This window comes from Phasianus colchicus, chromosome 30 (assembly GCF_987193195.1).
Source record: "Phasianus colchicus chromosome 30, bPhaCol1.hap1.1, whole genome shotgun sequence".
Taxonomy (NCBI): Eukaryota; Metazoa; Chordata; class Aves; order Galliformes; family Phasianidae; genus Phasianus; species Phasianus colchicus.
The window spans coordinates 3,412,970-3,432,198 of NC_143465.1; the positions used below are offsets into that span (position 1 = coordinate 3,412,970).

General features: G+C 55.7%; 10 protein-coding genes across 10 annotated transcripts; 5 read left to right on the forward strand and 5 right to left on the reverse strand.

The window, feature by feature from the left end:
* Positions 1–1,715: 1,715 nt before the first annotated feature.
* Positions 1,716–2,265, reverse strand: LOC149914386 (feather keratin 3-like). Its single transcript, XM_090126969.1, has one exon. It carries the CDS (start codon positions 2,079–2,081, stop codon positions 1,716–1,718), a length of 366 nt encoding a protein of 121 aa, XP_089983095.1. The 5' UTR covers positions 2,082–2,265.
* A 717-nt stretch (positions 2,266–2,982) lies between these two features.
* LOC149914387 (feather keratin 3-like) lies at positions 2,983–3,997 on the forward strand. The gene is made up of 2 exons (XM_090126962.1): positions 2,983–3,014; positions 3,216–3,997. Exon 2 carries the CDS (start codon positions 3,238–3,240, stop codon positions 3,601–3,603), a length of 366 nt encoding a protein of 121 aa, XP_089983088.1. The 5' UTR covers positions 2,983–3,014; positions 3,216–3,237; the 3' UTR covers positions 3,604–3,997.
* A 1,710-nt stretch (positions 3,998–5,707) lies between these two features.
* On the reverse strand, positions 5,708–6,073 carry LOC149914388 (feather keratin 3-like). The gene has a single exon (XM_090126971.1). It carries the CDS (start codon positions 6,071–6,073, stop codon positions 5,708–5,710), a length of 366 nt encoding a protein of 121 aa, XP_089983097.1.
* Positions 6,074–7,230: 1,157 nt separating this feature from the next.
* LOC149914389 (feather keratin 3-like) lies at positions 7,231–7,596 on the forward strand. Its single transcript, XM_090126943.1, has one exon. It carries the CDS (start codon positions 7,231–7,233, stop codon positions 7,594–7,596), a length of 366 nt encoding a protein of 121 aa, XP_089983069.1.
* A 2,092-nt stretch (positions 7,597–9,688) lies between these two features.
* On the reverse strand, positions 9,689–10,238 carry LOC116237274 (feather keratin 3-like). The gene has a single exon (XM_031606320.2). The coding sequence runs from the start codon at positions 10,052–10,054 to the stop codon at positions 9,689–9,691; it is 366 nt and encodes a 121-aa protein (XP_031462180.1). The 5' UTR covers positions 10,055–10,238.
* Positions 10,239–10,742: 504 nt separating this feature from the next.
* On the forward strand, positions 10,743–11,751 carry LOC149914390 (feather keratin 3-like). The gene is made up of 2 exons (XM_090126956.1): positions 10,743–11,044; positions 11,154–11,751. The coding sequence occupies exon 2, from the start codon at positions 11,176–11,178 to the stop codon at positions 11,539–11,541; it is 366 nt and encodes a 121-aa protein (XP_089983082.1). The 5' UTR covers positions 10,743–11,044; positions 11,154–11,175; the 3' UTR covers positions 11,542–11,751.
* A 1,914-nt stretch (positions 11,752–13,665) lies between these two features.
* On the reverse strand, positions 13,666–14,341 carry LOC116243117 (feather keratin 3-like). The gene is made up of 2 exons (XM_090126972.1): positions 14,256–14,341; positions 13,666–14,053 (listed from the first exon to the last, which is right to left on the reverse strand). Exons 1-2 carry the CDS (start codon positions 14,339–14,341, stop codon positions 13,666–13,668), a joined length of 474 nt encoding a protein of 157 aa, XP_089983098.1.
* Positions 14,342–15,043: 702 nt separating this feature from the next.
* LOC149914391 (feather keratin 3-like) lies at positions 15,044–15,569 on the forward strand. The gene has a single exon (XM_090126970.1). It carries the CDS (start codon positions 15,189–15,191, stop codon positions 15,552–15,554), a length of 366 nt encoding a protein of 121 aa, XP_089983096.1. The 5' UTR covers positions 15,044–15,188; the 3' UTR covers positions 15,555–15,569.
* A 1,693-nt stretch (positions 15,570–17,262) lies between these two features.
* LOC149914392 (feather keratin 3-like) lies at positions 17,263–17,724 on the reverse strand. The gene has a single exon (XM_090126975.1). It carries the CDS (start codon positions 17,626–17,628, stop codon positions 17,263–17,265), a length of 366 nt encoding a protein of 121 aa, XP_089983101.1. The 5' UTR covers positions 17,629–17,724.
* Positions 17,725–18,234: 510 nt separating this feature from the next.
* Positions 18,235–19,151, forward strand: LOC116237272 (feather keratin 4-like). Its single transcript, XM_090126896.1, has 2 exons — positions 18,235–18,561; positions 18,764–19,151. Exons 1-2 carry the CDS (start codon positions 18,404–18,406, stop codon positions 19,149–19,151), a joined length of 546 nt encoding a protein of 181 aa, XP_089983022.1. The 5' UTR covers positions 18,235–18,403.
* The last annotated feature ends 78 nt before the right edge of the window (positions 19,152–19,229 follow it).

Consider the following 19,229-nt stretch of genomic DNA (forward strand, 5'->3'; position numbering starts at 1 on the left):
TGTGCTGCCTATCTGCACAAGCCCTGTCTCAATGTAGTCTCCATGCTGCCCTTTAGGAAATGAAGCCACAGGGCATCTGCAAACTGCCATCGTCCCTCCTGCGGATCCTCCCCAGCTCCCATGGCCTCAGCAGTATCCCCTCCGTGCCCAATCTGAAGACGCAGATGAAGTTGTGAGGAAACTTCTAGGAAAACATCCACTTCAATTGTGTGTTCAAGCTGTGCTGCCAATGGCCACTACAGACAGTCTTTGGGTACCATAAAAGCAAAGGGAATCCATTCTGACGATAAGGGCTCCAACCCCTGACAGCACACTTTGAAACTTTCTTCCTGGACACTGACCACCCTATTTCCCTGAAGAGCATCTGTGCTTGTCCATCCTCTCATTGCACAGATTATTCCTAACTGTATAGTTAGATAAAATTGCCTTTGTGAAGACTTCAGCCTTTCCCTCACACCCCATTGCTTGCCATAGCTAAACCCTGAACCGAATTTCTAACAAATGATAGAGGATACAGTCAAAAAGGCTTCTGGTAAGTAGCAGATATTTCTTATTATCTCCCTTTCTATCTTTACTTTAACCTTCTGTCACCTAGATCGCCAGCTGTTAAGGCCATATTCTTCCTAAAACGCAGTCAATCATAGGCTAGATTCAGATGTTCCCTCAAAGATCACGAGTGACTCGCTCAGTCCTCAGAGGAAAAAGAGGACGCAGCGACATCCCTGACCGCAGTGGGATCTGAGCTTCACGCCACTCAGACCCACCTAGGACTCGCTGCTGCTAAGTATTAGATCCAGTGATTCACCCTGTTCTAGAACAAGTGCTCACCATCTACCCTGTGATCCCAGCACCTCCGCTTTGATACCACTGATGAGTTTAATTTACGTGCCACAAGTAGGCTGACTTTGAATGGATGTCAGCACAGCCTGACACTAGAAAGATCAAGACAGGTGATCCACGCTCAGCCTGCTTCCAGATAATGGCTGATGCCATCCAGTTTCCCAGTGATCCCTGCCTCGGGGCACATTTGAGGCTCATGCTCCACTTTTGTGTCCACCTGCCCACGTGGGTCCCTGTAAGGCTGTTTTCCAGCCAGGAACTGGCAGGGCAATAAGCAAGGGCAGTACTTGCCAATGACCACTCTCCAGCCTCCCCTGAGCTTTGAGCCAGAGCTCATGCGCTGCTTCTACAGAGCAGCATGACTTGGCAGAGCTGGTCCCGCTGCAGAGCTGAGAAGGATGGGCAAGGCAGTGCCGTCAGCACCATCCTGCTCTCTGTCCCTCCCACAGCTTCACCAAAAGGCCCCCTCTCCATATCTATCCATATCTGCTCCAAACACTCCCACAGTACAAAGGAAAGCCTGGGATTCTCATCAGCAGGACTTACCCTACCCCAGCTGTCACAAAACTACCCATGACTTTTTTGAAACAACATCCAAGAGAGGGAGAAGGCATTTGTCAATGCAGAAAAACTTTATTGTTCCCAGATCAGCTGGAGATGGGGATAGAGGAAAAAAGGCCAGTCAGATTCATGTTGAAGTGCATGGAAGGAGAGGAATGGGCAGGAGACGTGGGCAAAGCATGCAAAGGTGCCAGCACTGCCAGTTGCTCGGGCCTTAGCCACTGTTGGAGATGCTCAGCACTCCTCAGCACTGCAGGACCAGCATTCAGGCACGAGGGGATGCTGGTGGGGCTGGGAGCAGGCAGTGCCTGAGTTTAGCAGGGCCCACAGGTGTCCCAGAGCTTCCTGCTGTAGCGGGGCAAGGCGCAGGGGCTGCAGGCAGGGGAAGCGTAGGGTCTGCCAAAGGTGCAGAGGCCGCCCGAGCCCTGAGTGGCCCCGGCGCCGTAGAGGCCCCCCAGCCCCAGGGAGCCCCCAAAGGCGGGTGCTCCGGAGGAGCCCACCACGGCTTGCTGGGGGAAGGAGCTGAGGATGGGGCCGGGGAAGGTGACGACGACGGGCGGTGGCTGGATGAAGGCCGAAGAGTCGGGGCACTGGCGCGCGCACAGCTCGTTGCAGCTCTCAGCGATGGGCTGGGGCACGGCAACGCTGGTTTTGGGTGGGCACAGGTCGTAGCAAGACATCTTGGTGTGATGGGATGGAGCTCTGCAAGAGGGCAGACAGTGTCGCGCAGCGGCAGATGGCAGCAGCTCAGGCACAGGGACCTGAAGCAGCCCAGGTGAGGGGCAGGAGGAGAAGTGCTCTCCGACTTACCCTGTTCTCAAGGAGAAGGTGGTCAGAGCAGTGAATGGGAGAGCTCTGTGCAGCACCAGCTTTTATCCAGGCTGGGCCACGGCTCATCACCCTCTGGGCCAATGGGCAGAGGCGGCACTCCCTGATGCCATGGCCAGGGTGGCCTGCTCCTGCCACCCTGTGTCAGCAATCCCTGGCTGGACCAGCACAGGCTCCTTTACTGCCTACCTTCTTCTTTCTGCTTTGTAGGACAAATGTGCGGCGCTGAGCAGGCTATGACAAAGAGGTGTGCCTGTGATCTGCTGTTCCATCACCTCACCCTTCGCAGATAACAACTGCAGTGCGTTTGTCACTCAGACGCTGCTGAGCGGGGGGCGTGGGACAGACCTTCTCCTTCCCCAGTGCCGCCATCCTGCTCCTCCCTGAGGCTATGCACAACTGGCATGAGGACACAGCAAAACCACGGCCCTGGGGAGGTGCTGTGGCATGCAGAGCATTGCCACTCAGCCTTCGTAATGCTCCCTGCCCTCTTACAGAGGCAGAGAATGAGAGGGCAGTGCGGCTAATTTGCCCATTAGCAGAGGGCTGGCCAGCGTCTCAGAAGGCCAATTGCAGGGGCTGAGAGAGCAGGTGGGGGCTGCCAAGGAAATAGCGTCAGCAAAACAGCCCTGTGTCACACAGGGAGGAGATTGGGCTTTGGCTGCTGACAGCCACATGCCCCCATCCAGGTCTGCTCCTCCCCATGCTTACTGGCCCCCATAAAAGTGAGGTCCTGGGTGAGCACCAGCATCCATTGCTCTTGCCTGGCTCAGCTTGGGAAAAGGGTAAGTGGCTGTGCTTCCTTGGACAGGGGGTGGCGTGGGGATCCTGGGCAGGAGATCAGATTCCCGGGTGGTGCCTGTGGCCCTGCAGCAATAGGGGACGCTCTGGCCCTGTGGCGTGCAGGGAAGCCCCATGTCATGGAAGATGCTCTGCCAGGGCATCTCCTCACTCACAGCTCCATGCTTTGTGGCTTTGCCTTGCAGGGAAATCTCTTTTCACACCAAGATGTCTTGCTACGACCTGTGCCCACCCAAAACCAGCGTCGCCGTGCCCCAGCCCATCGCTGAGAGCTGCAACGAGCTGTGCGCGCGCCAGTGCCCCGACTCTTCGGCCTTCATCCAGCCACCGCCCGTCGTCGTCACCTTCCCCGGCCCCATCCTCAGCTCCTTCCCCCAGCAAGCCGTGGTGGGCTCCTCCGGAGCACCCGCCTTTGGGGGCTCCCTGGGGCTGGGGGGCCTCTACGGCGCCGGGGCCACTCAGGGCTCGGGCGGCCTCTGCACCTTTGGCAGACCCTACGCTTCCCCTGCCTGCAGCCCCTGCGCCTTGCCCCGCTACAGCAGGAAGCTCTGGGACACCTGTGGGCCCTGCTAAACCCAGGTGCAAGACTCCTCTCCTCTTCCTTCCTCATTCTCTGTGCTGATTTGTGATGCCCACTTTGTCTTTTTTTGTGTGTGTGGCCCTGAACTGCGTCCTGTGCTGGCCACTGCCTTGAAGATGCCTCAAGAAACACTTCTCCTGAAGACCCAGGCACCTCCTACTTCCTGTCTTGGACTGTAGTATGTCTTTGATGTTGTGTCCATTCCTGTCTTTACAATAAAATAAGCTTGCATCCCATGTTCGTATGTTGGGATTTTCTCCTTGGGTACAGTGGATGCTCCAGGTCTCCCTACTCCCACACATGGTACCTGCATCTGGCACAGAAGAGGCTCTCAGCCCCCTGCCAAGCCAGGCTGTATTTCCATGGGTCAAAGACCCTGGCCATGACAACTCTGGCTCACAGTTTTCTGCTGTCCATCTTGATGCGACTTGTCTGAATGTAGGCCGCTCCCTGACCAGCAGGAAATGCAGCTACACGGCATCTGAGAACTGCCATCCTCTCTCCTGAGGATTTTCCCCAGCTCCCATGGCCTCACCAATATCACTTCCATGCCCCATGTGTAGGGACAGCCTGATCTTGTTGAGCTCAGCCCCTCCTAGTGCCCAAGCTGTGCTGCCAACAGCCTCTACAGACAATCACTGGGTATCATGAATTAGAAGGGAATGCATCCTGAAGATAAAGCCTCCAACACCTGACAGCACAGATTCAAACTTTCTTCCTGAACATTGACCACGCTACTTTCTTGGCGAGCATCTGTGCTTGTCCATCCTCTCATTGGGAGATTATTCCTAACAGCGTAATTAGTTATAATTCCTCTTATGAAGCATTAAGCAATTCCCTCACATCCCACCGCTTGTCATAGCTAAATATTGAATTCAACTTCTAACAAACAAGAAAGTCAAAAATGCTTCTGGTAAATAGCAGATATTTCTTGTTACCTCCTCTTCTAGCTTTACTTTGAAACTCCTGTCACCGGGATCTTCTCCCCTTCATGCCATTTTCTTCCTCAAACGCATTCAGTCATAGCCTAGATTCTGACTTTTTCACAAAGATCACAAGTGACTCACTCATTTGTGAGAGGAAAACGATGACTCCAGAGACACCTCTGACCACAGAGGGGTCAGAGCTCCAGGCAACCCAGCCCAACATGGGCCTCGCTGCTGATAAGTTGTAGATCCAGTGATTCACCCTATTCTAGAACAAGCGGTCCCCACATATCCTGTGGTCCCAGCACATCTGCTTTGGGAGCACTGATGAATTTAATTCACATGCCACCAGCAGGCTGACTTGTGAATGGCTGTCAGCACATCCTGTTACCAGAAATAAAGAGACAGGTGATCCATATTCAGCCTGCTTCCAGGTAATGGCTGATGCCATCCAGTTTCCCAGTGATCACAGCCTTAGTGCACATTGCTAGCTCAAGCTTCACTTTTGTGGCCCCCTGCACGTCTGTTTCTGTAAGGCTGCATTCCAGCCAGGAACTGGCAGTGCATTAATCCAAGGCAGCATTTTCCAGTGACCACTCTCCAGCCTCCCCTGAGCTTTGAGCCAGAGCTTATGCTGTGCTGCTACAGACCAGTATGACTTGGCAGAGCAGGTCACAGTGCAGAGCTGAGGAGGATGGGCAAGGGAGCGTGGTCAGCACCATCCCGCTCTCTGTCCCTTCCACAGCTCCCACAGCCCGCCAAAATGCCCTCTCTGCCATATCCACTCCTCACAACTGCACCATTCTAAGGGGAGCTTGGGATCCTCATCAGCATGATTGAATCTACCCCAGCTGTCACAAAACTACCCACTACCTTTTTGAAACAACACCCAAGAGAGGGAGAAGGCGTTTGTCAATGCAGAAAAACTTTATTGTTCCCAGATCAGCTGGAGATGGGGATAGAGGAAAAAAGGCCAGTCAGATTCATGTTGAAGTGCATGGAAGAAGAGGAATGGGCAGGAGACGTGGGCCGAGCATGCAAAGGTGCCAGCACTGCCAGTTGCTCGGGCCTTAGCCACTGTTGGAGATGCTCAGCACTACTCAATACTGCAGGCCCAGGCGTTCAGGAATGAGTTGATGCTGGTGGCGCTGGGAGCAGGCAGCGCCTGAGTTTAGCAGGGCCCACAGGTGTCCCAGAGCTTCCTGCTGTAGCGGGGCAAGGCGCAGGGGCTGCAGGCAGGAGAAGCGTAGGGTCTGCCAAAGGTGCAGAGGCCGCCTGAGCCCTGAGTGGCCCCGGCGCCGTAGAGGCCCCCCAGCCCCAGGGAGCCCCCAAAGGCGGGTGCTCCGGAGGAGCCCACCACGGCTTGCTGGGGGAAGGAGCTGAGGATGGGGCCGGGGAAGGTGACGACGACGGGCGGTGGCTGGATGAAGGCCGAAGAGTCGGGGCACTGGCGCGCGCACAGCTCGTTGCAGCTCTCAGCGATGGGCTGGGGCACGGCGACGCTGGTTTTGGGTGGGCACAGGTCGTAGCAGGACATCTTGGTGTGATGGGATGGAGCTCTGCAAGAGGGCAGACAGTGTCGCGCAGCGGCAGATGGCAGCAGCTCAGGCACAGGGGCCTGAAGCAGGCCCAGGTGAGGGGCAGGAGGAGAAGTGCTCTCCGACTTACCCTGTTCTCAAGGAGATGGCGGACAGAGCAGTGCTTTGGAGATTCCCATAGAGGCCCTGCTTTTATCCAGGCTGGGCCACGGCTCATTAAACGCTCGGCCAATGGGCAGAGGCGGCACTCCCTGATGCTGAGGCCAGGCTTTCCTGCCCCTGCCCTCCCTGAGTCAACAGCCTGTGGCTGGACCAGTTCAGGACCCTTTGCTGCCTTCCCTCACATTTCTGCTTTGTGGACCAAACGTGTAATGCTGAGCCAGCAGTGACCGAGATGAGTGCCTTTGAGTTGGTGTTTTGTCATCTTGCCCCTCTGCAGATAACAAAAGCACATTCAGTACTCAGACTCCGGTGCACACGAGACTTTGGCTAAGATCTCTCCTATCCCAAAAAAGCTATTCTGCTCCATGCTCGGAGGAGCTGGCATGGCACCAGTGAGACACCAGATCGCTGGGAAAAAGCTGTGGCACTCAGGGTGCTGCCACTCAGCCTGTGTCACACTCCCTGCCCTCTCAGATAGACAGAGGATGAGAAAGCAGCAGGGCTAATTTGCTGATTAGCAGTGGGATGGTCAGTGTACCAGAGTGGGGTAATTGGAGGGGCTGAGAGAGCAGGTGAGGGCTGCTAAGGCAGCAGCGTCAGCAAAACAACCCCATGGCATGCAGGAAGGAGTTGGGAGTTTGGCTGCTGACAGCCACGTGCCCCCATCACGGACAGCTCCTCCCCATGCACGCCTGCCCCCATAAAAGCGCTGCCCCGACTGAGTGCAGGCATTCAGCTCTCTTGCCTGGCTCAGCTCGCAAAAAGGGTGAGTGGCTGGGCATCCTCTGGCAGAGGCTGGAGTGCGCCTCCCAGGCAGTAGTGTGGGGTACTGAGGCCTGCCTATGGCTGGGCAGCAATGGCAGAGTCTCCCGCCCTGCTGAGGGCAGGGAAGCCCAGAAACGACAAAAGGATCTGCTCTGCCAGCACATCTCCTCACTCACAACTTCTACCTTTTGTGGCTTTGCCTTGCAGGGAAATCTCTTTTCTCACCAAGATGTCTTGCTACGACCTGTGCCCACCCAAAACCAGCGTTGCCGTGCCCCAGCCCATCGCTGAGAGCTGCAACGAGCTGTGCGCGCGCCAGTGCCCCGACTCTTCGGCCTTCATCCAGCCACCGCCCGTCGTCGTCACCTTCCCCGGCCCCATCCTCAGCTCCTTCCCCCAGCAAGCCGTGGTGGGCTCCTCCGGAGCACCCGCCTTTGGGGGCTCCCTGGGGCTGGGGGGCCTCTACGGCGCCGGGGCCACTCAGGGCTCGGGCGGCCTCTGCACCTTTGGCAGACCCTACGCTTCTCCTGCCTGCAGCCCCTGCGCCTTGCCCCGCTACAGCAGGAAGCTCTGGAACACCTGTGGGCCCTGCTAAACCCAGGTGCAAGACTCCTCTCCTCTTCCTTCCTCAATCTCTGTCCTGATTTGCCATGCTCACTTTGTCTTCTATGGCCCTGAACTGGGCCCTGTGCTGGCCACTGCCTTGAAGATGCCTCAAGAAACACTCCTCCTGAAGACCCAGGCACCGACGTTATGTTCTTTCCAGTCTTTACAATAAAATTAATTTGCATCCGATGTTTGAATCTTGGGCTTTTCTTCCTGGGTTCAATGGTTGCCCCAGGTCTCCCTTCTCCCACATCTGCTTCCTACATTTGGTCCAGAACAGGCTCTCAGCCCCCTGCCGTGCCAGGCTGTGTTTCCACGAGACAAAGCCCCTGGCCATGCTTGCTCTGACTCACACTGCTGCTGCTCACCTCAATAAGACCTGTCTGAATGTAGTCTCCATGCTGTCCTTCAGGAAATGGAGCCACAGGGCATCTGAGAACCACCAACCTCCTTCCGGTGGATCTTCCCCATCTCCTATGGCCTCAGCAATATCCCCTCCATGCCTCACCTGAAGGCACAGATTGAGTTGAGAGGGAGCTTGTAGAAATAATCCAATCCAACTGTATCCTGAAGCCGTGCCACCCACAGCCACTTCAGACAATCACTGGGTATCATGAATTAGAAGGGAATGCATCCTGAAGATAAAGGCATCAACACCTGACAGCACAGATTCAAACTTTCTTCCTGAACATTGACCGCACTACTTTCTTGGCGAGCGTTTGTACTTGTTCACCCTCTCATTGAAGATCTTCTTCCTAATAGCATAGCTTTTTGAAATTCCTCTTATGAAGCATTCAGTCATTCCCTCACATCCCACCACTTGTCATAGCTAAACATTGAACTGAATTTCTAACAAATTATAAAGGATACAGTCAAAAATACTTCTGGTAAATAGCAGATATTTCTTATTATCTCCTAACTTTACTTTAAATCTTCTGTCACTGGGATCTTCTGCTCTTCAAGTCATAATCTTCCTCAAATGCATTCAGTGCAGAAATCATAGCCTTGATCCTGACTTCCTCAAAAAGATCACAAATGACTCACTCAGTTACAGTCCTCTGAAAAAAAAAGATGACCGAGAGACACCTCAGACCTCAGTGGGATCAGAGCTTCATGCCACTCAGGCCCACCTAGGTCTCGCTGCTGATAAGTTTTAGATCCAGTGATTCACCTCATTCTAGAACAAGTTGTCATCATCCATCCTGTGGCCCCAGCACCTCCTCTTTGATGAGTTTAATTCACATGCCACTAGCAGCCTGACTTGTGAATGTTTGTCAGCACAGCCTGTTACCAGAAAAAGAGAGACAGGTGATCCATACTCAGTCTGCTTCCAGGTTATGGCTGATGCCATCCACATTCCCAATGACCACAGCCTCACAGGGCACATGGCTAGCTCACGCTTCACGTTTGTGGCTGCCTGCCTATGTTTGTTTCTGTAAGGCTGTATTCCAGCCAGGAACTGACAATGCATTAATCAAAGGCAGTATTTTTCATCGAGCACTCTCCAGCCTCACCTGAGCTTTGAGCCAGAGCTCATGTGGTGCTTCTACGACATCACAGACCAAGACATAACAGAGCAGGTCCTACTGCAGAGCTGAGGAGGATGGGCAAGGGGGAGCAGCCAGCGCCGTCCTCCTGTCTGTTCCTTCCACAGCACCCACAGCCCCACAAAAATGCCCTCTCTGCCATATCTATTCCTAACAACTCCACCATTCTAAGGGGAACATGGGATTCTTGTCAGCAAGATTTGCACTACCCCAGTTGCTGCACAACCACCTGGTACATTTTTGAAACAACATCAAAGAGAGGGAGAAGGCATTTGTGAATGCAGGAAAACTTTATTGTTCCCAGCTCATAAGGAGAATGGAGTAGAGTGAAGAAGTCAGGTCAGACTCAAGTTGTAGTGCATGAAAGAAATGGAATAGGCAAGAGAACAGGGCAGAGAGTGCAATGGTGTCAGCAGTGCCAGCTGCTCAGGCCTCAGCTGTAAATAGAGATGCTCAGCACTCCTCAACACTGCAGGCCCAGGCGTTCAGGAATGAGTTGATGCTGGTGGCGCTGGGAGCAGGCAGCGCCTGAGTTTAGCAGGGCCCACAGGTGTTCCAGAGCTTCCTGCTGTAGCGGGGCAAGGCGCAGGGGCTGCAGGCAGGAGAAGCGTAGGGTCTGCCAAAGGTGCAGAGGCCGCCCGAGCCCTGAGTGGCCCCGGCGCCGTAGAGGCCCCCCAGCCCCAGGGAGCCCCCAAAGGCGGGTGCTCCGGAGGAGCCCACCACGGCTTGCTGGGGGAAGGAGCTGAGGATGGGGCCGGGGAAGGTGACGACGACGGGCGGTGGCTGGATGAAGGCCGAAGAGTCGGGGCACTGGCGCGCGCACAGCTCGTTGCAGCTCTCAGCGATGGGCTGGGGCACGGCGACGCTGGTTTTGGGTGGGCACAGGTCGTAGCAAGACATCTTGGTGTGATGGGATGAGCCTGCAGTGCAAAGTTGCAAAAAGGGGAGCTATGAATGAGGAGATGCCCTGGCAGAGCTAACCACGTGAACAGGGACTGGTCTTCACAAAGTAGGACCATAGCCTCTGTCATTATTGCAATGCCATAGTCACCGAACATCAGCCTGCTCTCCTGCCATCAAGACCCACTCCAGCCCCTGCCAGAGGAGGCCCATTTACTCACCCTTTTCCTGAGCTGAACCAGGCAGGAGAGGTGAATGTCAGCACTCACCCTAGGCTGCTCTTTTATTAGGGCCTGTGTGCATTGGGAGGAGCTGACCTGGATGGGGTCACGAGGCTATCAGCAGCTGATCCTCAGTGTCCTATGTGCATACCATGGGGCTGTTTTGATGATGCTGTTTACTTGGCAGCCCCCACCTCCTCACTCAACCCCAGCAATTACCCTGCTAAGACACTGGCCAAACCTCTGCTAATGGGCAAATTAGGCCTGCTGCTCTCCCATCCTCTGCTTGTGTAAGTGGGTACAGTGACATGACAACATGACAAATGCTGAGTGGCAGTTCCCTTTGTGCCACAGCACTTCCGCAGAGGTTTGGTTTTGCTGCAGCTTCATGCCAGCTGTCCATAGCAACAGGGAGGAGCAGGGTCACAGCACTGGGCAAGTAGAAGGTTTTTCCAAAGCCTCTTGCATGCTGTCATCTGAGTGACAAACGCACTGCAGTTGTTATCTGCAGATAGGTGAGGTGATGAAACACCAAATCAAAGGCACTCCTCTCAGTCACAGCGTGCTCAGCACTACACATTTTGTCCACAAAGCAGGAAGAAGAGGGCAGGTAGTAAAGGGGCCTGTGCTGGTCCAGCCAGGGACTGCTGACACAGGGAGGCACCCATTGGCCCAGAGGGTGATGAGCCATGTCCCGGCCTGTATAAAAGCTGGGTCTGCTCAGAGCCCTCCAAAGCACTGCTCTGGCCTCCTTCTCCTTGGGAACAGGGTAAGTCGGAGAGCACTTCTCCTCCTGCCCCTCACCTGGGCCTGCTTCAGGCCCCTGTGCCTGAGCTGCTGCCATCTGCCGCTGCGCGACACTGTCTGCCCTCTTGCAGAGCTCCATCCCATCACACCAAGATGTCTTGCTACGACCTGTGCCCACCCAAAACCAGCGTCGCCGTGCCCCAGCCCATCGCTGAGAGCTGCAACGAGCTGTGCGCGCGCCAGTGCCCCGACTCTTCGGCCTTCATCCAGCCACCGCCCGTCGTCGTCACCTTCCCCGGCCCCATCCTCAGCTCCTTCCCCCAGCAAGCCGTGGTGGGCTCCTCCGGAGCACCCGCCTTTGGGGGCTCCCTGGGGCTGGGGGGCCTCTACGGCGCCGGGGCCACTCAGGGCTCGGGCGGCCTCTGCACCTTTGGCAGACCCTACGCTTCTCCTGCCTGCAGCCCCTGCGCCTTGCCCCGCTACAGCAGGAAGCTCTGGGACACCTGTGGGCCCTGCTAAACTCAGGCGCTGCCTGCTCCCAGCCCCACCAGCATCAACTCATTCCTGAACGCCTGGGCCGGCAGTATTGAGGAGTGCTGAGCATCTCCAACAGTGGCTAAGGCCCGAGCAACTGGCAGTGCTGGCACCTTTGCATGCTTTGCGCACATCTCCTGCCCATTCCTCCTCTTCCATGCACTTCAACATGAATCTGACTGGCCTTTTTTCCTCTATCCCCATCTCCAGCTGATCTGGGAACAATAAAGTTTTTTCTGCATTGACAAACGCCTTCTCCCTCTCTTGGATGTTGTTTCAAAAAAGTCGTGGGTAGTTTTGTGACAGCTGGGGTAGGGTAAGTCCTGCTGATGAGAATCCCAGGCTTTCCTTTGTACTGTGGGAGTGTTTGGAGTAGATATGGATAGATATGGAGAGGGGGCCTTTTGGTGAAGCTGTGGGAGGGACAGAGAGCAGGATGGTGCTGACGGCACTGCCTTGCCCATCCTTCTCAGCTCTGCAGCGGGACCAGCTCTGCCAAGTCATGCTGCTCTGTAGAAGCAGCGCATGAGCGCTGGCTCAAAGCTCAGGGGAGGCTGGAGAGTGGTCATTGGCAAGTACTGCCCTTGCTTATTGCCCAGCCAGTTCCTGGCTGGAAAACAGCCTTACAGGGACCCACGTGGGCAGGTGGACACAAAAGTGGAGCATGAGCCTCAAATGTGCCCCGAGGCAGGGATCACTGGGAAACTGGATGGCATCAGCCATTATCTGGAAGCAGGCTGAGCGTGGATCACCTATCACCTGTCTTGGTCTTTCTAGTGTCAGGCAGTGCTGACAGCCATTCAAAGTCAGCCTACTTGTGGCATGTAAATTAAACTCATCAGTGGTATCAAAGCGGAGGTGCTGGGATCACAGGGTAGATGGTGAGCACTTGTTCTAGAACGGGGTGAATCACTGGATCTAATACTTAGCAGCAGCGAGTCCTAGGTGGGTCTGAGTGGCATGAAGCTCAGATCCCACTGCGGTCAGGGATGTCGCTGCGTCCTCTTTTTCCTCTGAGGACTGAGCGAGTCACTCGTGATCTTTGAGGGAACATCTGAATCTAGCCTATGATTGACTGCGTTTTAGGAAGAATATGGCCTTAACAGCTGGCGATCTAGGTGACAGAAGGTTAAAGTAAAGATAGAAAGGGAGATAATAAGAAATATCTGCTACTTACCAGAAGCCTTTTTGACTGTATCCTCTATCATTTGTTAGAAATTCGGTTCAGGGTTTAGCTATGGCAAGCAATGGGGTGTGAGGGAAAGGCTGAAGTCTTCACAAAGGCAATTTTATCTAACTATACAGTTAGGAATAATCTGTGCAATGAGAGGATGGACAAGCACAGATGCTCTTCAGGGAAATAGTGTGGTCAGTGTCCAGGAAGAAAGTTTCAAAGTGTGCTGTCAGGGGTTGGAGCCCTTATCGTCAGAATGGATTCCCTTTGCTTTTATGGTACCCAAAGACTGTCTGTAGTGGCCATTGGCAGCACAGCTTGAACACACAATTGAAGTGGATGTTTTCCTAGAAGTTTCCTGACAACTTCATTTGCGTCTTCAGATTGGGCACGGAGGGGATACTGCTGAGGCCATGGGAGCTGGGGAGGATCCGCAGGAGGGACGATGGCAGTTTGCAGATGCCCTGTGGCTTCATTTCCTGAAGGGCAGCATGGAGACAACATTCAGAGAGGGCTTATGCAGATAGGCAGCAGCACAGCATGAGCCAGAGGTGTCATGGCCAGGTGCTTTGTCCCATGGAAACACAGCCTGGCACGGCACGGGGCTGAGAGCCTGTTCTGGGCCCAACGTAGGGAGCAGGTGTGGGAGAAAGGAGACTTGGGGCAGATACTGTACGCAGGAAGAAAAGCCCAAGATTCAAACATTGGATGCATATTAATTTTATTGTAGAGACTGGAAAGAACATAACGTCAAAGAGGTACTGCAGTCCAAGGCAGGAAGTCGGTGCCTGGGTCTTCAGGAGGAGTGTTTCTTGAGGCATCTTCAAGGCAGTGGCCAGCACAGGGCCCAGTTCAGGGCCATAGAAGACAAAGAGAGCATGGCAAATCAGGACAGAGATTGAGGAAGGAAGAGGAGAGGAGTCTTGCACCTGGGTTTAGCAGGGCCCACAGGTGTTCCAGAGCTTCCTGCTGTAGCGGGGCAAGGCGCAGGGGCTGCAGGCAGGAGAAGCGTAGGGTCTGCCAAAGGTGCAGAGGCCGCCCGAGCCCTGAGTGGCCCCGGCGCCGTAGAGGCCCCCCAGCCCCAGGGAGCCCCCAAAGGCGGGTGCTCCGGAGGAGCCCACCACGGCTTGCTGGGGGAAGGAGCTGAGGATGGGGCCGGGGAAGGTGACGACGACGGGCGGTGGCTGGATGAAGGCCGAAGAGTCGGGGCACTGGCGCGCGCACAGCTCGTTGCAGCTCTCAGCGATGGGCTGGGGCACGGCAACGCTGGTTTTGGGTGGGCACAGGTCGTAGCAAGACATCTTGGTGAGAAAAGAGATTTCCCTGCAAGGCAAAGCCACAAAAGGTAGAAGTTGTGAGTGAGGAGATGCGCTGGCAGAGCAGATCCTTTTGTCGTTTCTGGGCTTCCCTGCCCTCAGCAGGGCGGGAGACTCTGCCATTGCTGCCCAGCCATAGGCAGGCGTCAGTACCCCGCACTACTGCCTGGGAGGCGCACTCCAGCCTCTGCCAGAGGATGCCCAGCCACTCACCCTTTTTGCGAGCTGAGCCAGGCAAGAGAGCTGAATGCCTGCACTCAGTCGGGGCAGCGCTTTTATTGGGGCTGGCGTGCATGGGGAGGAGCTGTCCGTGATGGGGGCACGTGGCTGTCAGCAGCCAAACTCCCAACTCCTTCCTGCATGCCATGGGGTTGTTTTGCTGACGCTGCTGCCTTAGCAGCCCTCACCTGCTCTCTCAGCCCCTCCAATTACCCCACTCTGGTACACTGACCATCCCAGAGCTAATCAGCAAATTAGCCCCGCTGCTTTCTCATCCTCTGTCTATCTGAGAGGGCAGGGAGTGTGACACAGGCTGAGTGGCAGCACCCTGAGTGCCACAGCTTTTTCCCAGCGATCTGGTGTCTCACTGGTGCCATGCCAGCTCCTCTGAGCATGGAGCAGAATAGCTTTTTTGGGATAGGAGAGATCTTAGCCAAAGTCTCGTGCACACCGGAGTCTGAGTACTGAATGTGCTTTTGTTATCTGCAGAGGGGCAAGATGACAAAACACCAACTCAAAGGCGCTCATCTCGGTCACTGCTGGCTCAGCATTACACGTTTGGTCCACAAAGCAGAAACGTGAGGGAAGGCAGCAAAGGGTCCTGAACTGGTCCAGCCACAGGCTGTTGACTCAGGGAGGGCAGGGGCAGGAAAGCCTGGCCTCAGCATCAGGGAGTGCCGCCTCTGCCCATTGGCCCAGCGTTTAATGAGCCACGTTCCAGCCTGGATAAAAGCTGGGCCTCTATGGGAATCTCCAAAACACTGCTCTGCCCGCCATCTCCTTGAGAACAGGGTAAGTCGGAGAGCACTTCTCCTCCTGCCCCTCACCTGGGCCTGCTTCAGGCCCCTGTGCCTGAGCTGCTGCCATCTGCCGCTGCGCGACACTGTCTGCCCTCTTGCAGAGCTCCATCCCATCACACCAAGATGTCTTGCTACGACCTGTGCCCACCCAAAACCAGCGTCGCCGTGCCCCAGCCCATCGCTGAGAGCTGCAACGAGCTGTGCGCGCGCCAGTGCCCCGACTCTTCGGCCTTCATCCAGCCACCGCCCGTCGTCGTCACCTTCCCCGGCCCCATCCTCAGCTCCTTCCCCCAGCAAGCCGTGGTGGGCTCCTCCGGAGCACCCGCCTTTGGGGGCTCCCTGGGGCTGGGGGGCCTCTACGGCGCCGGGGCCACTCAGGGCTCGGGCGGCCTCTGCACCTTTGGCAGACCCTACGCTTCTCCTGCCTGCAGCCCCTGCGCCTTGCCCCGCTACAGCAGGAAGCTGTGGGACACCTGTGGGCCCTGCTAAACTCAGGCACTGCCTGCTCCCAGCCCCACCAGCATCCCCTCATGCCTCAGCCTCTGGGCACAGGGTGCTGAGGAGTGCTGAGCGTCTCCTACAGTGGCTAAAGGTCTAGCAGATGGCAGTGCTTCTGGGGGGCCTCTACAGCCCCCCAGACATCTTCACTCTCCCTGTGTTCTTAGCTGCTTCCCCTACTCCCGGCCAGGATTCCCTGTCTGAAATGATATTCACTCTCTTTTCCCATTCTGCCCCAATGGCAATAATAAAGGTTTAATGCAGCCATTCCTGTCTTCCCCTTCGTTTCTTGTGATTCAGCTGAACTCCTGGGTGGTTTTGCAATAGTTGGGGAAAGACAATTGCTGGTGCTGAGATGCTCAAGTCTCCCTTGGGCCAGCGGATGAGGGAGGTGAATATGATTGAGGGAGCATCTTCTGGGGTTAGGGTGAGCTGAAGAGAATGGGCAGAGAGCGGGAGGGAGCTGCCTGCAGTCTTTCGCCTGCCTACCTCACACTACGGGTGGAACCAGCTCTGCCAAGTCGTGCTGCTCCTCATTATCTCAACACCAGATCTGGGAATGCCTGATTTGTCCATGGAAATGCAGGCCTGGTTCAGTGTTGATTTCTTCCATGTCCTGAGCATGTCATTTGCAATCATCTATGTAATGTCAGAGTCCAGGTAATGCATATTGCATAGAGTGCAGATTAATAAGAAATTGATGTAACCTGCAAGGGACCCATTGAGAATGAATTTTCTTGGTACTACAAGAAATCTAGACAATAGGAAAGCAGTAGTAGTTAGGAGAGATTTTGGTGGACTGTGAGTATTCCAAATGGTTAGAAATGGAATGTAGCAGTAAGCTATGCAAAGTGCTGGGTCTGAAGAAACAGCTTCCGACTTCCTGCTGCATAAGGGGAGAAGTTCAAGTCGTCTCTTTGGGAAAAGCGCTTAACTGAGAAACTACTCAGGCACAGAACAGGCTCTCTGTGGAAGTGCTTTGGACTGAGCTAAAGATTAATGCTGGAATCTGAGGTGTTAGCAGCTGCATCTCCGATCCTCAGGATACCATGACATTCTAATTCTGGATATCCAATGCTCCAATGAAGTGACGTAGGTGGCCCAGTTAGAGAAGGTGGCAGGAGGAGATAACTTCTAGATGTCCCCTCACAAGTAAGCCAGACCTTTCAGATAGGGCTGAGAAATGATTTTAGTAGAGCCTTGGAAAGCAACTGGTGATGGAAGCTGGAGGTCTGAATCTGCCCTGCAGCTGCATGTCACGGAGGCGGGGAGCAGCCTGCATTCAGACAAGGTCCCTGGAGATATGTGAGCCAGAGCTGCCATGGCCAGGGGCTTTACTTCAAAGTAGCGTGACCTGGATCTGGATGTTACTGAGAGCCTACCCAGGACCAAGGGGGTGGCTAAGTGCAGGGGAAGGGAGCTCTGGAACTCCCGTGGTTGCTGAAGAAGAAAAGCCTGAGAGTCAAGAATTGGATGCAGGTTGATTTTATTGAAAAGATAGGAAAGGACACAACAGCAGAGATGAGTATAAGGCCCAGGCAGATAAGAGGTGCCTGGGTCTTCAGAACAGGAGTTTCTTCAGGTGTCCTCCACGCAGCAGCCAGCACAGGAGCTGGAAAGGACCCTGCCGGACCACGTTGGCATCACACATCGATGCACACAATGAGTAAGGAGGAGGAGAGGAGATCAAGTGTTGAGTTTAGCAGGGCCCACAGGTGTTCCAGAGCTTCCTGCTGTAGCGGGGCAAGGCGCAGGGGCTGCAGGCAGGGGAAGCGTAGGGTCTGCCAAAAGTGCAGAGGCCGCCCGAGCCCTGAGTGGCCCCGGCGCCGTAGAGGCCCCCCAGCCCCAGGGAGCCCCCAAAGGCGGGTGCTCCGGAGGAGCCCACCACGGCTTGCTGGGGGAAGGAGCTGAGGATGGGGCCGGGGAAGGTGACGACGACGGGCGGTGGCTGGATGAAGGCCGAAGAGTCGGGGCACTGGCGCGCGCACAGCTCGTTGCAGCTCTCAGCGATGGGCTGGGGCACGGCAACGCTGGTTTTGGGTGGGCACAGGTCGTAGCAAGACATCTTGGTGTGATGGGATGGAGCTCTGCAAGAGGGCAGACAGTGTCGCGCAGCGGCAGATGGCAGCAGCTCAGGCACAGGGGCCTGAAGCAGGCCCAGGTGAGGGGCAGGAGGAGAAGTGCTCTCCGACTTACCCTGTTCTCAAGGAGATGGCGGGCAGAGCAGTGTTTTGGAGATTCCCATAGAGGCCCAGCTTTTATCCAGGCTGGAACGTGGCTCATTAAACGCTGGGCCAATGGGCAGAGGCGGCACTCCCTGATGCTGAGGCCAGGCTTTCCTGCCCCTGCCCTCCCTGAGTCAACAGTCTGTGGCTGGACCAGTTCAGGACCCTTTGCTGCCTTCCCTCACGTTTCTGCTTTGTGGACCAAACGTGTAATGCTGAGCCAGCAGTGACCGAGATGAGCGCCTTTGAGTTGGTGTTTTGTCATCTTGCCCCTCTGCAGATAACAAAAGCACATTCAGTACTCAGACTCCGGTGTGCACGAGACTTTGGCTAAGATCTCTCCTATCCCAAAAAAGCTATTCTGCTCCATGCTCGGAGGAGCTGGCATGGCACCAGTGAGACACCAGATCGCTGGGAAAAAGCTGTGGCACTCAGGGTGCTGCCACTCAGCCTGTGTCACACTCCCTGCCCTCTCAGATAGACAGAGGATGAGAAAGCAGCGGGGCTAATTTGCTGATTAGCTCTGGGATGGTCAGTGTACCAGAGTGGGGTAATTGGAGGGGCTGAGAGAGCAGGTGAGGGCTGCTAAGGCAGCAGCGTCAGCAAAACAACCCCATGGCATGCAGGAAGGAGTTGGGAGTTTGGCTGCTGACAGCCACGTGCCCCCATCACGGACAGCTCCTCCCCATGCACGCCAGCCCCCATAAAAGCGCTGCCCCGACTGAGTGCAGGCATTCAGCTCTCTTGCCTGGCTCAGCTCGCAAAAAGGGTGAGTGGCTGGGCATCCTCTGGCAGAGGCTGGAGTGCGCCTCCCAGGCAGTAGTGCGGGGTACTGAGGCCTGCCTATGGCTGGGCAGCAATGGCAGAGTCTCCCGCCCTGCTGAGGGCGGGGAAGCCCAGAAACGACAAAAGGATCTGCTCTGCCAGCACATCTCCTCACTCACAACTTCTACCTTTTGTGGCTTTGCCTTGCAGGGAAATCTCTTTTCACACCACGATGTCTTGCTACGACCTGTGCCCACCCAAAACCAGCGTTGCCGTGCCCCAGCCCATCGCTGAGAGCTGCAACGAGCTGTGCGCGCGCCAGTGCCCCGACTCTTCAGCCTTCATCCAGCCACCGCCCGTCGTCGTCACCTTCCCCGGCCCCATCCTCAGCTCCTTCCCCCAGCAAGCCGTGGTGGGCTCCTCCGGAGCACCCGCCTTTGGGGGCTCCCTGGGGCTGGGGGGCCTCTACGGCGCCGTTGCCACTCAGGGCTCGGGCGGCCTCTGCACCTTTGGCAGACCCTACGCTTCTCCTGCCTGCAGCCCCTGCGCCTTGCCCCGCTACAGCAGGAAGCTCTGGGACACCTGCGGACCCTGCTAAATGCAGTCACGTGTCCTCTCCTCCTGCTCCTTCCTCATCCTGTTCACAGATGCATGATCCTTTCTGGGCCCTGTGGTG

Coding starts and splice junctions, on each gene's coding strand:
- LOC149914386 (XM_090126969.1), bottom strand. CDS start 2,081: ATGTCTTGCTACGACCTGTGCCCACCCAAAACCAGCGTTGCCGTGCCC.
- LOC149914387 (XM_090126962.1), top strand. CDS start 3,238: ATGTCTTGCTACGACCTGTGCCCACCCAAAACCAGCGTCGCCGTGCCC.
- LOC149914388 (XM_090126971.1), bottom strand. CDS start 6,073: ATGTCCTGCTACGACCTGTGCCCACCCAAAACCAGCGTCGCCGTGCCC.
- LOC149914389 (XM_090126943.1), top strand. CDS start 7,231: ATGTCTTGCTACGACCTGTGCCCACCCAAAACCAGCGTTGCCGTGCCC.
- LOC116237274 (XM_031606320.2), bottom strand. CDS start 10,054: ATGTCTTGCTACGACCTGTGCCCACCCAAAACCAGCGTCGCCGTGCCC.
- LOC149914390 (XM_090126956.1), top strand. CDS start 11,176: ATGTCTTGCTACGACCTGTGCCCACCCAAAACCAGCGTCGCCGTGCCC.
- LOC116243117 (XM_090126972.1), bottom strand. CDS start 14,341: ATGCACGCCAGCCCCAATAAAAGCGCTGCCCCGACTGAGTGCAGGCAT. Junction 14,054..14,255: donor TCAGCTCGCAAAAAGGGTGA/GTGGCTGGGCAT, acceptor TTTGCCTTGCAG/GGAAATCTCTTTTCTCACCA.
- LOC149914391 (XM_090126970.1), top strand. CDS start 15,189: ATGTCTTGCTACGACCTGTGCCCACCCAAAACCAGCGTCGCCGTGCCC.
- LOC149914392 (XM_090126975.1), bottom strand. CDS start 17,628: ATGTCTTGCTACGACCTGTGCCCACCCAAAACCAGCGTTGCCGTGCCC.
- LOC116237272 (XM_090126896.1), top strand. CDS start 18,404: ATGGCATGCAGGAAGGAGTTGGGAGTTTGGCTGCTGACAGCCACGTGC. Junction 18,562..18,763: donor TCAGCTCGCAAAAAGGGTGA/GTGGCTGGGCAT, acceptor TTTGCCTTGCAG/GGAAATCTCTTTTCACACCA.